Below are 13,398 nucleotides of genomic sequence, written 5' to 3'. Positions count from 1 at the left end.
TGTGCTGTCTTTGAATAGGTCACCAATTACATATATCCCTCTTTCCCACAAGGAAGAGAACACAGGTGAGCCAATGCCAGCAGGAATGTCTGGGTTTTGGGTTATAGGGGAGAGTGAAGATTTAATATTTTTCCTTACCAGATATTTAGTTAAATCATGTCAGACTCTGACACTGTTTTACATAATGAGGTTGCTCTTTACTTCTGAGTTTATCTTGGTTGCATCACATGTGATTAAGCTCCAGGGAGAATGTGGATAGCAAGCCCAAGAATGAATACATGTCTCCCTCCTGATATATGTATGTAACCATAACCAGCAGTGGTGTACATACAACATACAATGTTCTAAACGTCTGCCTTGGTTTTTGCCTTGGCAGATAAATTGGGTAAATGCTTTTTCCAACTCCTTGTTAGCTTTCTTGGTAATATACAGGGGGAGCATCTGCAAAGGATACAAAAGGCAAGGAAGGGCATTCATTTTAATGAGACTGATTTGACCTATCAGAGACAGCGGAAGATTGTGCCAACGCTCCAGATCTTTTTTAACTAATGTGCAAATTGGTGCAAAATTAAGTTTTCATAGATCTCTCAAGTCTGGGGACACTTTTATTCCAAGATACATGAAACCGCTAATGGTCCATTTTAAGGGGAAATTATCTGCAAGATCAATTGCGCTCATAGCTTCAGCCCTGCTAAAGGAGTCCGAATACATGTCTGCAAGGGGGCCAGCTAATATCTTACTAAATCTTTTGTAAAATTCGGGCCTGTATGGTTTCGGTGAGAAGCTCTCAAGGGAGGCTTTTGGTTTGCCTCCCTTGAGAGCTTGTATAGCTTCTGACACTTCGTCCTTGCTTATCTGCCTACACAGAATTGGCTTCTGCTCATCGGACAGAAATGGAAGCTTTATCTTATCCAGGAAGTCTTTTCTATCCTCGTCAGAAAATGCACATTCAGAGCTATAGAGGTCTTTATAGAACAATCTCATTACCTCATTTATATCAGCTAATTTAAAATGCCCAGATCCATTTTTGTCTATGAGAGATGGGATTATATTTATCCCAGTTTTATTGCAGGCAAGGCGCGCGAGCAATATACCAGACTTATTTCCACATTCAAATAATCTTTGTCTTGCAAAAAAGATTTGCAAAAAAGATTTGTGTCTCTGCTTTCCTAGTTAGTAGCTGATTCAAAGCAGATGAGGTAGCTTCAAGTTGTTTTGCGAGATAACTACTGTAAGATTGCTTGAACTGAGTCTCCAGATCAGCAACAGTTTTTTCTAGGTCTATCTGTGTCTTAAGAGCCTCCTTTTTGTGTGCTGATGTGTAAGATATAATTGCCCCCACGCATGTATGCCTTCCCAGCTTCCCACAAAGTACACGGGGTTATATCAGGTGATTCCTTGGCGATAAAATGCTCCCATTCAGTGGAGACATAATCGCCAAAACGATGGTTGCTGAATAAAGTTGGGTTGAATCGCCAGTGTCTGCAGGCTGGATCTCTATAAGGAGGGGAGATGGTCACACTGATGGGGGCATGATCAGAGAGGGACTGGGTGCCAATTCTGCAGTTCACTATTCTATTTAAGACAGATCCTGAGGACAGAAAATAGTCTATCCTAGAAAAAACATGATAGGGGTTTGAGAAAAATGTGTAGTCTTTATCAGCGGGATGCAAATCCATATCAGTAAGAAATTCACGCATTTTTGCAGACTTTTTCGAGAGAGTAGAACGGTGGGGGGACATATCAATATTTGGATTGAGTACGCAATTAAAGTCACCTCCCAAAAGTGTATATGGAGAAGGGAATGTAGCCAAATCTGACAGAACTTGTGGAATAAAAGTAATATCATATGCATTTGGAGCATATATACATCCAAAGGTAACATGTTCCCCATACAGGTAGCCATATAGAAGTACATAGCGACCCTCTTTATCTGTTATGGTCTTATCAAGAGTAAAAGTCTGGTTACGATTTAGGAGAATAGCAACCCCCCTACTTTTTGAGTTATATGAAGAGTAGAACACCTGGCCCACCCAGCTCTTCCTTAGCTTAATATGCTCCAAATCTGTATGGTGATTTTGTTGAAGAAAGGCGACCTGGCATTTGTCTTTCTTAAGGAAAGATAGTGTTTTCTGGTGTTTGATGACGTGGTTAATGCCTTTCACATAAAGTGAAATAACTTTAAGATCACTCATTTAGCTTGGTTAACTACTAAAACACAGGTAAGACACGTAATCATAGCACACTGATAGACACATAGAGTAGATATATTTAAAAAGAAGTAGTAGTACTGTCTGGGAAAAATGAAATGCAAAACAGAACCCCCCCAAAACAGAACAAATATAGCCACACAGTGGCACAGAACCCCCTGGAACACGTGAAGCCAAAAGCCATCTCTCAACCGCTGAGAGAGTCCCACACCTCAGCTGCAGGCACATCCATCCTACCGCTGAGACTTGTCCCCTACAAACCTCCCGCCCAACGCCGAAGAGAGAGAAGAAAACAAAACTACAAACAAAAACAAAAAAACTTTCGTGCATGACAACTGCGTGTTTATATTTGTGCCATTAGATATGAGAAAGAAAAATATATATATAAATATATATACACACACACACATATATATACATACATACACATACACATCAGACAGCGCACAGCAGCCATTCAAACCAAAACACATCCACTTCTACTTCGGCAAACCAAGTGTCATATAGGGTGTTCACACTTACGCACCTCGGGACTCGCGAAATCTCAGGATCAAGGTAAAAAAAAGGTAAAAAAAGACATCAAAACAACGTCTCTTGGCGTGCCGCTGTCCGCACATCTACATGGAGCAGATTAATTCCCTCTCCATAGTTCCATGCAAACGGTCAGTTGTCAGCTTAGTCTGTATAGTATATAGAAAAATTATAAAATTCTTCCCTCTAAATCAGCACTCTCTGAGGTCCATTCTTGCTCAGAAAGTCGTCCGCTCCCTGCGAGTTTTTATAGGTGTACTCTTCTCCGTTGAGTGTGAAGCATAAGGTGGCTGGGTAGCCGTCTGGAACCGTATTCCTCTTTGGATAAGCCGCTCGCAGGTCCCATTAAACTGCCGCCTGGCATTCCTAACCTGGGTCGAGAAGGCCTGGCGCATGTTAATCTTGCTGCCCTGGTAGGTGAGCTCGCCATTCTCCCTGGCTGCTGCAACAATCCGTTGTTTGTCACTAAACTGTGAAGTTAATGATGACGGGTCTCTTTTAGTCTTTTTTCGCCGGGCCGAGGGCTCTGTGCGCCCCGCAATCTTGACCGTCCCTCACTTGGTCTCCAATCCAATGTTATGACTTTGTTTAGATACATATTGAAGATCATAACAGTGATTACGCCGGCTCCACACACACACACACACACACACACACACACACACACACACACACACACACACACACACACACACACACACACACACACACACACACACACACACACACACACACACACACACACACACACACACACACACACACAGCCTGCTGAAGTGTGTGTTATGACGAACACATTAACTGTCCAGCATTTCACTTCATCGTCTCTCAATACGCGCGCGCGCACACGCGCACACGCACACAACTGATCCCTTAGTCGTCTCATCTGGCTAAAATCAAGCTGGCTCTGACTGGAAGACTCACTTGTGTTCTGACTGGATGACTTGCTTCTTCTCTGCCTGGAGGACTCACTTCCACTCTCCCTGGGCTTAAACTTGCTCTGACTGGATGACTTGCTTCTTCCCTGCCTGGAGGACTCACTTCCACTCTCCCTGAGCTTAAACTTGCTCTGACTGGATGACTTGCTTTTTCCCTGCCTGGAGGACTCACTTCCACTCTCCCCGGGCTTAAACTTGCTCTGACTGGATGACTTGCTTCTTCTCTGCCTGGAGGACTCACTTCCACTTTCCCCGGGCTCAAACTTGCTCTGACTGGAAGACTTTCCTCTGCTCTCACTAGATGCACCTTTGTTCTTTTTTCGATCTTCCAGGGTTGATTCCAAACTGCTATCACTTTCTGTGCTTTCGTCCATGGGACATGGAATGTAATCATCTTCACTACCAATGTTTGAGTCATCTGATTCCACAAGATTCATCTGAATCTTTAAAAAAACCAACAATACGTGTCACTAATTTTGAAACATATTAATTGTCAAAAATCTGAGTATACTTTAACTGTATAGGCGTACTGAGTGAAGAAAATTCTGTATGGAGCCTTCTATATGGAGTATTTTTAAGTTCAAGTAAATTTACAAATTAGAAAGACATAATATCAATTAATGTTAGACTAAAAATTTGACTAAAAACTAGGGATGGGCGTTTTCAGTTACTTTAATATTCAATTACTCGCATTACATAATGAATGCGTACTATCATTTTTTTTACCGTAAAAATAAATCCAGGAGGTCTGTGTCTGACCATTAACATTTGTTCCCCTAGTTTTTCCAGTTGGACAAGAACATATTGCATGTACTGCTAAATGAGTTGTAGCCACAACAAATACACTGCGCAGGTTAGAGTTGCCCACAAAATAAAGTTCAATCCCCGTCCTCACACCACAAACTTACCGCAGTGATATCTCTCTCTCTATGACAGTGATCTCTCTCTCTCTCTCTCCCTCCCTCCCTCTCCCTGATGGTCTCGCTGCTGGCTGTTGCTCCATTCCCAGTCCCAGCGCGAATAGTGAACTGTTACTCTAATAATAATGTCATGAACGGGTATTCGAGTACTCGAGTAATCGTGCCCATCCCTAATAAAAACCTTCAAAAATATCTGAATATGTCATATATACAATAAAGCTTAAAAAGGAACACACTTGGTATCAATTTACAAAACAAAATAGGGAAATAAAATTGAGTCAGTACCAGGCTCACGAGAAAGAACAACAGACATTTTCACAGTCATGGAAACACATACAAGAATCAAAAAAAGGCTTACAGGATGGCAAGAACTTCTTCTCAGCCTCTGTGAATCCCTTTCAGGCTTAGAAATAAAAGTGCCCTCTGTGCTGTCATCACTGGAATCGTAGAGACAGCCAGCAAAATCTTGTACTCTATCCATCTGCAAAAAGGGAGACATGGAGATATGATTTTCCCTTTTTGTTGACACAGTAGAAAAACAAATGGCAGGGGAAAGCACCCATCAGCGAAGTACTCATACTGTTTTAAGTAAGTTTTAGGAGCTTACCATAATGCTTTTAGTGCGTCTCAGTGATGGAACAAGTTCATCATCTGATTGCTCGATGTTTGGAGAAGCCTCATCACTGGTTTCTTTCACAATAGTTTCATCTGAATCATACAAACGATAAGAACCTTCCGGTCCACTATCAGTCTGCAAAAACAAAAAGGTATGTCAAGAGGTTCATACATTCATACATAAATGCACAATCTATTAAAACCAGAAACAGGAAGGTTTATACAATTACTTGACTAAAAACATTTTAATTGAATTCAAAGCATCGAAGGCATAACAGAATGTTTTCTTTTATCTTCCTTAGAACATCACAGAACATCACAGCAGCTGGAGTTTTGTTCTCCATACAGTCTTCATCAGTTTCATCACTATCTGAATAGTCAACGAGTGACAACCCTTGGACAGCAAACACCTAAACATATATAAACAGCACAAATCTGTTAACTTGAAACGTTCATGTATGGTGGTATCTACTAACTAGAAAAGTTAGCCAAAGCAAAAACTGTTCCTGAGATAGCAGTAACATATAAACTTGACATGATCTGACTACAAAGCTGCATCCAGAAAAGCATAATAAAGCAACATAAAATGACCCTATAAGGACATGACTGGAAACGTGTGTGTGTTTGACATTAACTGGCCACAGTTTCAGTGAGAACCATACGGAAGGGGCCCATATGGGTGAGACTAGAAACATAAGAGTGTTACAGTATTTTACCTGGTCCCATTAAGGAGAGACTAGAGAAAAGTGTGTTTGTGACATAAAAAGACCCCATAAGAACATGACTGAAAACTTGTGTGTGTGTGTGTTTGACATTAACTGGCCATTATCACACCATTTACAGGCTAATAAGGTTACCGAATGGTCAAACAGTTACTGAAACAGTACAGACCTTCAAACTGAGAGCACAGCATGGTCTTTCTGAGGTATTAGCAACTTCTCATAACCCATTACAAGGGTTTGCAGTGGTTCACATTCTAAATATTGCTTTAAAACATGTAACAGCTCAGACAGTGTACAATTACAAATGATAAAATCGAAGTTGTCATTATGCCAGGTGTTGGGACAGTGGCATAAAAACAGTTTCAGTGAGAACCACACGGAGGGGCCCCATATGGGTGAGACTAAAAACATACGAGTGTGTTACAGTATGTTACCTGGTCCCATTAAGGAGAGACTAGAGAAAAGTGTGTTTGTGACATAAAAAGACCCCATAAGAACATGACTGAAAACTTGTGTGTGTGTGTTTGACATTAACTGGCCATTATCATACCACTCAATAAGTAATCCTGACTGCATTAAAGCAATGTGAACATTGTCCCATTTTGGTAGTAGAACAACATCACATACAAGTCACCAAGGATATTGGTGATGACTGTGTCTACAATGTCATTTTACCTGTGCGTTCGTCTCATCTGGCTTTGATGCCTTGTAGCACATCTGATATACAGGGCTGGTCTCTTTCTCTACTGCTGCTGCAGGAGTCTGAGGGTAGCTCATCTGATGTACAGGGCTGGTCTCTTTCTCTACTGCTGCTGCAGTGATTTTTTTCATGACACAATTTGGATTTTTGTGGTTGTCATTGACTAATCTTCCAAGAGATCCATCTTCTTTAGATGCATCGAGGCTGAAAAGTATAAGAACATTTGTAATAGTGTTATAATTAACAGTTTTGTTAGAAGAGATATTTTTTAAAGTATTTACAAGAGTATTTGTGCTTTAGTTCAATCATTAACTATTAAAAGTTTGTTTCAGGGTTAACTTAGAATTTCTCTAATCTATACAAAACATCTATCTTTACATGCTTACCACAAGCGACGGTTTTGCCACTCAAAGTCAAAGAGAAATGTGCTTTCAATCTCTGAGTACTGTCGTGACTGGCATTCTTCCTGTGTGAGGAGTTTACCCCTGTACTCCAAAACAAAGTCCCCTGGTTCAATGGGCTGCATAGCAATCACTCCTCTTCCTACAAGAATATAACAAAGCAAACACTTCATTCTGGGCAGTCTAAAAGAGGTGTTACAGTTTTTTGTAAAGTGGGCTTGTATGCCGACACAGTCTAGTTGATGTATTACCTGCAGACAATGCTCCCTCTCCCAGTTGTGATGGGGACAGCAATAAGAGGTATTTTAGCCTCCTAAAAGAGGTCCCTCTGGAATAAATGCATTGATATGCAAGTACAGTGAATATCTGCAGTATTTTTCAGCAGTTTAGCCAGTTGTAACTTCTTATTTTTTTTTGGAGGGGGGCCCTGTCCATGCTCTCTGTTCTGTTCCCTTGAACTGAAAGAGCTGTGAGCTATCTAGTGCAGGTAACACACCAGTAAAGCTTAAGTACATCATACAACCCAATTTCAACAAGATTAACTATCACTGTGACTTTTGACATGCAACATGGCCCACAATTTGGAAGTTAAATGTGGTAAAAGGATGTTCTAGTCTACTGCCTTTAAATTCTGCATGTCCTGAAACAAGAGATTCAGTATAAAAGCACAACACTGCAGCTTCCATAGCCTTTGGAAATGCCAACAAAACATTTTTTTATATAGACAGGATGCAACACAGAAATGTGTAATACTTTAGTTAATTTTACCTATTTTCAAAGTAGAAATGGGACAGATGTGATCCATAATCAGTATCAGGTGCTTGTATTGACATAATCAATGTATATCAGACTGATGTCACTGATCCATAAACCAATCCAGATTATAAAATAAATAGAAATAGAGAACAAGAAAGTGCTACTTAAGGGTTCCTGCACCATTTTAAAAATCAAAATTACAGCTTTTTGAAACCTTCTTAAAAACTCAGTAAATTAAAATTAAGACCCAACAGGCTATGGGGAACAAGAAGAAAAGAACTGAATTCCATAAATGTGAATAATGACATCTACTTTTAATATTTTGTAATGCAGATGTTTTATCTCTCTTCACTGTCTCTCTTCACCTATTCTTTTCATGTGTTCAATTCGCCATAACCCTATGGAAACGAAGGTCCCCCAATTGGGGGAATCTGAGAGATACAGAGCAAACAAAGTGCCACCATGGCACTAATCATGACAGAATATAGCCATGTTACACATCAAATTAAACAGCAGACTCTGGGTTGATTCATTTTCAGTGACCTTTTTGTAAATTGTGTGAGACTAATGTTTGAACAATGGCTCATAGTGGCAGATTGTTCCAAGCTGTGCCAAAAATGGGCATTTTGGAAACCTCGCCTGAACTTTTGGTAGTATAATGTCTCTAATTTTGTTCTGCTTCACTTTATCAGAATCAAACTTTGCAAAGATAATGTCCATAGATTGTAATATGACTTGATAGAGGTTTAGCGCTAGGGCTGCATCATTCTAAAGGATACTCATCCTAAATAGTTTTTTTTAGGTGACCCTGAAATTAATTTTGTTTGTGCTGTGTCCTATCTTCATTTACTCTTCACCAGTAACACATATACTGATATTTACAGATCTCAATAAATTCTCAATATGTTCCCTTTACTATGACACCACAAGTATTCAAATAGACCTTGTAGTTGCAGAGATATACTCATTTCATTATGGGTATGCAATTTTCAAGCAGAGGCCTAAACTGCCGCTAGGCTAATACCACAGCAATGGCCTCTACTTCAATGGACACTTCAGTAGAATATTTTAACAAAGCACTCTGACTATCTTGCCTGGACTGTAAAATATCACATTTATATCTATCAGTCTGATTGAAATTCTCTGACAAATGCAAAAGGCCACACATAACCTGAAACGCAAATAAACTCTCCCGTCGTTAAATCCACTTCACTAGGAGCACCCTAAATTTCGTTGTGCCTCCACAGTACAATGACAATAAAGGCTATTCTATTCTATTCTATTCTGTTTTGCTTTTGAAATCCATAAGTTGTGTCATGGAACCTTCTACCACTTACCTTTGTAACTGTCGACAAGTCTTGACATTATTCCAGACTTGTCAGTGCAAGACAGAATATATGTCTTTGCATCATCTACTGGCTTTATTCTTCTTCTTCTTTTGGACATAATGGCTCTGTGAAAATAATTTTAATCATGATTACACATACAGTATAAGAGAATTGTTCAGAGATTCCTGTTTATATTGTCATGAGTTGCCTAGATTGCTAGCTGCTGATATATAAAACGCATTAGCAACAGACAGCAGAGTTTCCCCTGGGTTTACGGCATGTTGTGCTCTTCTCTCTCTGTCTGGCTAAAGGTGTGTGTTCACGTGTTTGTCTGAAAGTCAAGTTAATTTAATTTATCAAAAAAATCTCAACAGAACTTTTCCTATAGACCAGGTCTGGACCGTGTTCTTTTAATGAATAATGATGTTATCAATCTAAATTAAGCAAAGATATTTCATTTAATTTTCTTCATCATCGCGCATCTATGCCAAACTAAAAAAATAAAAAAAAATAAAAGAGGTCACTTCATTAGTTAAATGGAGTTATTAATTTTTAAATCTCTTTAGCACTTTTGGATTTCCTTTTCAATTTTAGGGACTTGATATACAGTTGAATTTCATTATAGTAGCATGTAAAAATGGGTGGGGTTTTTATAAATTTAGATGTACTGTATTAACACAATGGACCTAAAGTCACAAAAAAACAAAATCCGAGTAGGAAAAAGTTAGATTTTTTACTGTGAAAACCACAAATATGTTTAACGAACCAATTACATTACTTATAATGCAAAAACAAATTGTTGTTTGCTAAAATGGTGCATAAGTTTTTGAAATTTACAAAGTTATATGTAACTATTTACATGTTAAATGCAGGCAATGCCTCCGGCTCAATGAAGTGCTGCTCTTCCTGCTCCACATTCAGCAGTCTCCTCATTGTTTAAACGACTACACTACACCACACTACATAACACACTAACCTCAGAGGCCTGGACCTCTGAAGATGTCAATAGAGAATATCGCTAGCTGCTAATGCTAGACGCTAGCTGCTAATGCTAGACGCTAGCGATCTTTGCTAACGCTAATAGCGACTGCTGAGTAACGTTAGACAGCTTGAAAGCTGGAGTCTGTTCTCTTCAGATGAACGTTGTTATATTGGTTGAAATAGTCTTTACATAATGGGAGCAATCAATACACAAGTGCTCTGCAAAAAAAGAAAAAAACAACTGACCACTATATATCGCTACTATTTCAACAACATGAGCAGCTAACAAGTAGCTCACGGTAGCAGCTAACAGTTATTGTAATGAAGTTAATTAACGTCACTAAGAGATAAACGATATAAATTGAACAAAATCATGCTTACCTGATAAAGTAATTAACCTCACTAAGAGATAAACGATATAAATTGAACAAAATCATGCTTACCTGATGCTGATATGTCACTTGAAATGTTTGTTCTTCTTCTGTCTTTTTTTTTGAACTCTGAACTTCTTCTTCTTCCAATTGGCCAAAGGTACCCACTTCCAGAAGTGGGTTTACCGCTGAACTTCTTCTTCTTCCGATTGGCCAAAGGTACCCACTTCCGGAAGTGTGTAAACCCACTTCCGGAAAGTGTGTGTTGGTGCAATACCACCTTACCAGCTCCAGGGGCGCTAGTTTACACACACATGCACACACATCTCCACTCTTTGTCACCTTGTGGGCCAAGTGATAAAAAAGCAAGAGGGACACTAGGTGGGGCTTTAGAGCTCATTTTAACTGAAATCAGTGTGGGGCCCACCATTTAGGGCCCCACACCGGTTTTGGGCCCCCCGCCGTTGGTGTGCTCCCTGCGTTGGGATCCCATGAAGTAAGAAATGTGAGTGCACACACACACACACACACACACACACACACACACACACACACACACACACACACACACACACACACACACACACACACACACACACACACGCTACGTCCTGTTCTGAGCAGATATAGATAAACAATCAAACAACATTGCTCACAGCTACAGTGAAGACACCCGGCGAACACACAGGCAGCGTTAGCTGTAGATACACACAAGCTAACGTAGCGTTAGCTAACGTAGTGTCCTCCACACACAAACTTGAGTGCACACTTCACAATATAGGGCAGACTTGTCTGTTTTACCCTTGATTGTCATACCACCAACAACATTCTGTAGTTTGTGAATATCATCATAATTACAGTGCCCTAAGATTTCGTGCCATGTCGGCACATCATAGACTCCCTTACATTGGTCTTCACACAGTGTTTCTGTGGTTGAAACGTGTTGTCAAAGCTCCTCCACTTTGATATAACCTTGATGATGTGTGAATTTGCCCCGGTGTCCACCATCAGACCTTTCTTGTCGGCTCCATGGACTCTCTGCATCTCTGTATCCCTGTTGCTCACCCGGAAAGCGTACTCCGTATTTCTGTCCTCCTCAAAAACGTTATGTGCGTTGGCCAGCCGTTGTCTCCGTTAGCAGGTTGCGTTCCGATGTGTGGTGCTTTCTGACTTTGTGTCCTTTGAGGCCACATCTGTAACACACAATGTCGGCACTCTCGGCCTTCACGGTCACTTGAACTGGCTGACGCGGGTTTCACACTCGGTTGCTCGTAACTCCGTTGTTTAGTTTTGAATTCTGCAAAAGACAAGTCCACTTTACTCTGTGTAACATGAATAGGGAACAGTTTAAAATATTCTGGCAGGCCCCTTCAAAATCATTGCCACTAACAGTCCGTTATTTAATGTCTCACTGGCGTTTCTCAATGCCTTGATGGTGATCTCTGCACATATGACATTCAGTCACAATCTCGCTGCTTGACTTTTGAAGTGAAGTCAGTTTAGTATACAGGATTATTACCCTATGTTTTTCTTTACCCGCATTATAGTCTCTCAAGATCTTTAGTGCTTCTCGGCGATTGTCTGCTGCATCTCTCATTACGCGTGACAAACTTTATCATCCAGAAAGTGAATTAGCTTTGCATATGCCTCTGCATTTTTCTCTTCGGAATCTCCCCCCTAATTCAAGAAGCCAGTGAGGCCCATAGTTTAAAGGGCTGCGCCTATACTCATAGAATCTGGAGTTACAATACGTAACTATCGTTCTATATCGTATAGGCTCCGCCCTTTAAGGCTTTCGCTAGTGGTTTTAAAGGCGAAGCTCGATGTAGTCCATGCCTCACTGGGTCCATTCGGTACCAAAAGCATAAACACACACCCAGGCACTGTCAGTAACGAGTAGAATGAGTTCACATGAACAATCAGCCGTGCATGCAACAAAACAGGAGAGTGCGCATGCCGGCCAGAGGAAATGAGACGCAGCCTCTTCCTCATAGTTGTGTGGTGGGGGAAAGAATCCATCCAGCATTATCACTCTCAGTCTGAAAGATATAGTGATGCTCTTAGGCGTAAAAGCCGGGTTAGGGCGCATGGTCGCAGAGCTGCCATCCCCTCTTCTGAGACATGAAGGATCCACATAGAGAGCAGATAAATCACTGACTCTCTTTCCAGATGTCAGAGCCAACAGCAGAACCGTCTTGGCTGAAAGAAATTTCAATGAAACCTGATCCACAGGTTCAAAGGGGGATTTTACCAACGTCCATAAAACCAGCGCCAAATCCCACTGAGGAGCGAGTGAGCGAGACTGAAGCCGGCACCGCTGGACTCCTTTAAGAAACTGTTTCAACAGGGGGTGACTAAACACCGTCGTGTCACCGAAACCCTCGTGACAGGATGAAATAGCAGCCGCGTATGTTTTAACTGTGCTAAAAGCCAGATACCTGTTCACCAACACCTGGATAAAAGAGAGCATGTAAGGCAGGGGACACGCAGTGTCGCTGAAAAGCAGCCCATTTCGCGGTGTATGACACTCTAGTAGCCAGGTAGGGGATGATGGGTGGGAAGCGAGGCTACATCGGAGCATAGCGAGCTGTCTGGCTAACCGCAAAGCTGCCCATCATCTGATTAGGAGCAGATGGCGCCTGCGCCCGTTGGACCACGAGGTTCTTGTATGCCGCTGCTCTCTCGGTTATGCCTGGAAGCACGTGCACCAGGGCACCAATCACAGGCAGGGCCATGGTTGCTGAGACAGGGACCCCAGGGACACCTGGGTGTGCACCCGGAGAGTAGTCATCAGGCTCCATCCCTGCCGCCCGGAGTGGGAGAGAGAGATGCATCAAAAGATGCATCTCTGATGAGGGGGGCGGAGGTGGGCGGAGTCATCCACGCCCTTGTCAAAGTAGGAGATGGCATCCTTCAGGAACACAA

At 41.3% G+C, this 13,398-nt stretch overlaps 1 protein-coding gene across 3 annotated transcripts; it reads right to left on the bottom strand.

The window, feature by feature from the left end:
- Window positions 1-2,094: 2,094 nt before the first annotated feature.
- Window positions 2,095-11,070, bottom strand: LOC124849902 (dentin sialophosphoprotein-like). Of its 3 annotated transcripts, none has more exons than XM_047331342.1 (6): window positions 9,131-11,070; window positions 7,023-7,179; window positions 6,612-6,840; window positions 5,207-5,350; window positions 4,958-5,080; window positions 2,095-4,122 (listed from the first exon to the last, which is right to left on the bottom strand). In XM_047331342.1, the coding sequence occupies exons 1-6, from the start codon at window positions 9,237-9,239 to the stop codon at window positions 3,220-3,222; spliced, it is 1,665 nt and encodes a 554-aa protein (XP_047187298.1). In that variant the 5' UTR covers window positions 9,240-11,070; the 3' UTR covers window positions 2,095-3,219. The 3 variants fall into 3 exon arrangements, with proteins under 3 accessions (XP_047187298.1, XP_047187299.1, XP_047187300.1); XM_047331343.1 differs by having other exon boundaries at window positions 5,207-5,307; XM_047331344.1 differs by lacking the exon at window positions 2,095-4,122 and having other exon boundaries at window positions 4,672-5,080.
- Between the last annotated feature and the right edge of the window lie 2,328 nt (window positions 11,071-13,398).

The sequence above is a fragment of the Scophthalmus maximus genome, chromosome 3 (genome assembly GCF_022379125.1).
Source record: "Scophthalmus maximus strain ysfricsl-2021 chromosome 3, ASM2237912v1, whole genome shotgun sequence".
Lineage (NCBI taxonomy): Eukaryota > Metazoa > Chordata > Actinopteri > Pleuronectiformes > Scophthalmidae > Scophthalmus > Scophthalmus maximus.
Note: the sequence above shows the minus strand (reverse complement) of the source record. Positions and strands in the feature narration are given on the sequence as shown.

What these genes read in the sequence shown, in the direction of transcription:
- LOC124849902 (XM_047331342.1), bottom strand. Translation starts at nt 9,239, where the DNA reads ATGTCCAAAAGAAGAAGAAGAATAAAGCCAGTAGATGATGCAAAGACA. An exon ending in TGGCAAAACCGTCGCTTGTG is followed by an intron (nt 6,841 to 7,022) that starts GTAAGCATGTAA and finishes TATACTTTTCAG; the next exon opens with CCTCGATGCATCTAAAGAAG. An exon ending in CAGATGAGACGAACGCACAG is followed by an intron (nt 5,351 to 6,611) that starts GTAAAATGACAT and finishes TTGTTTTTGCAG; the next exon opens with ACTGATAGTGGACCGGAAGG.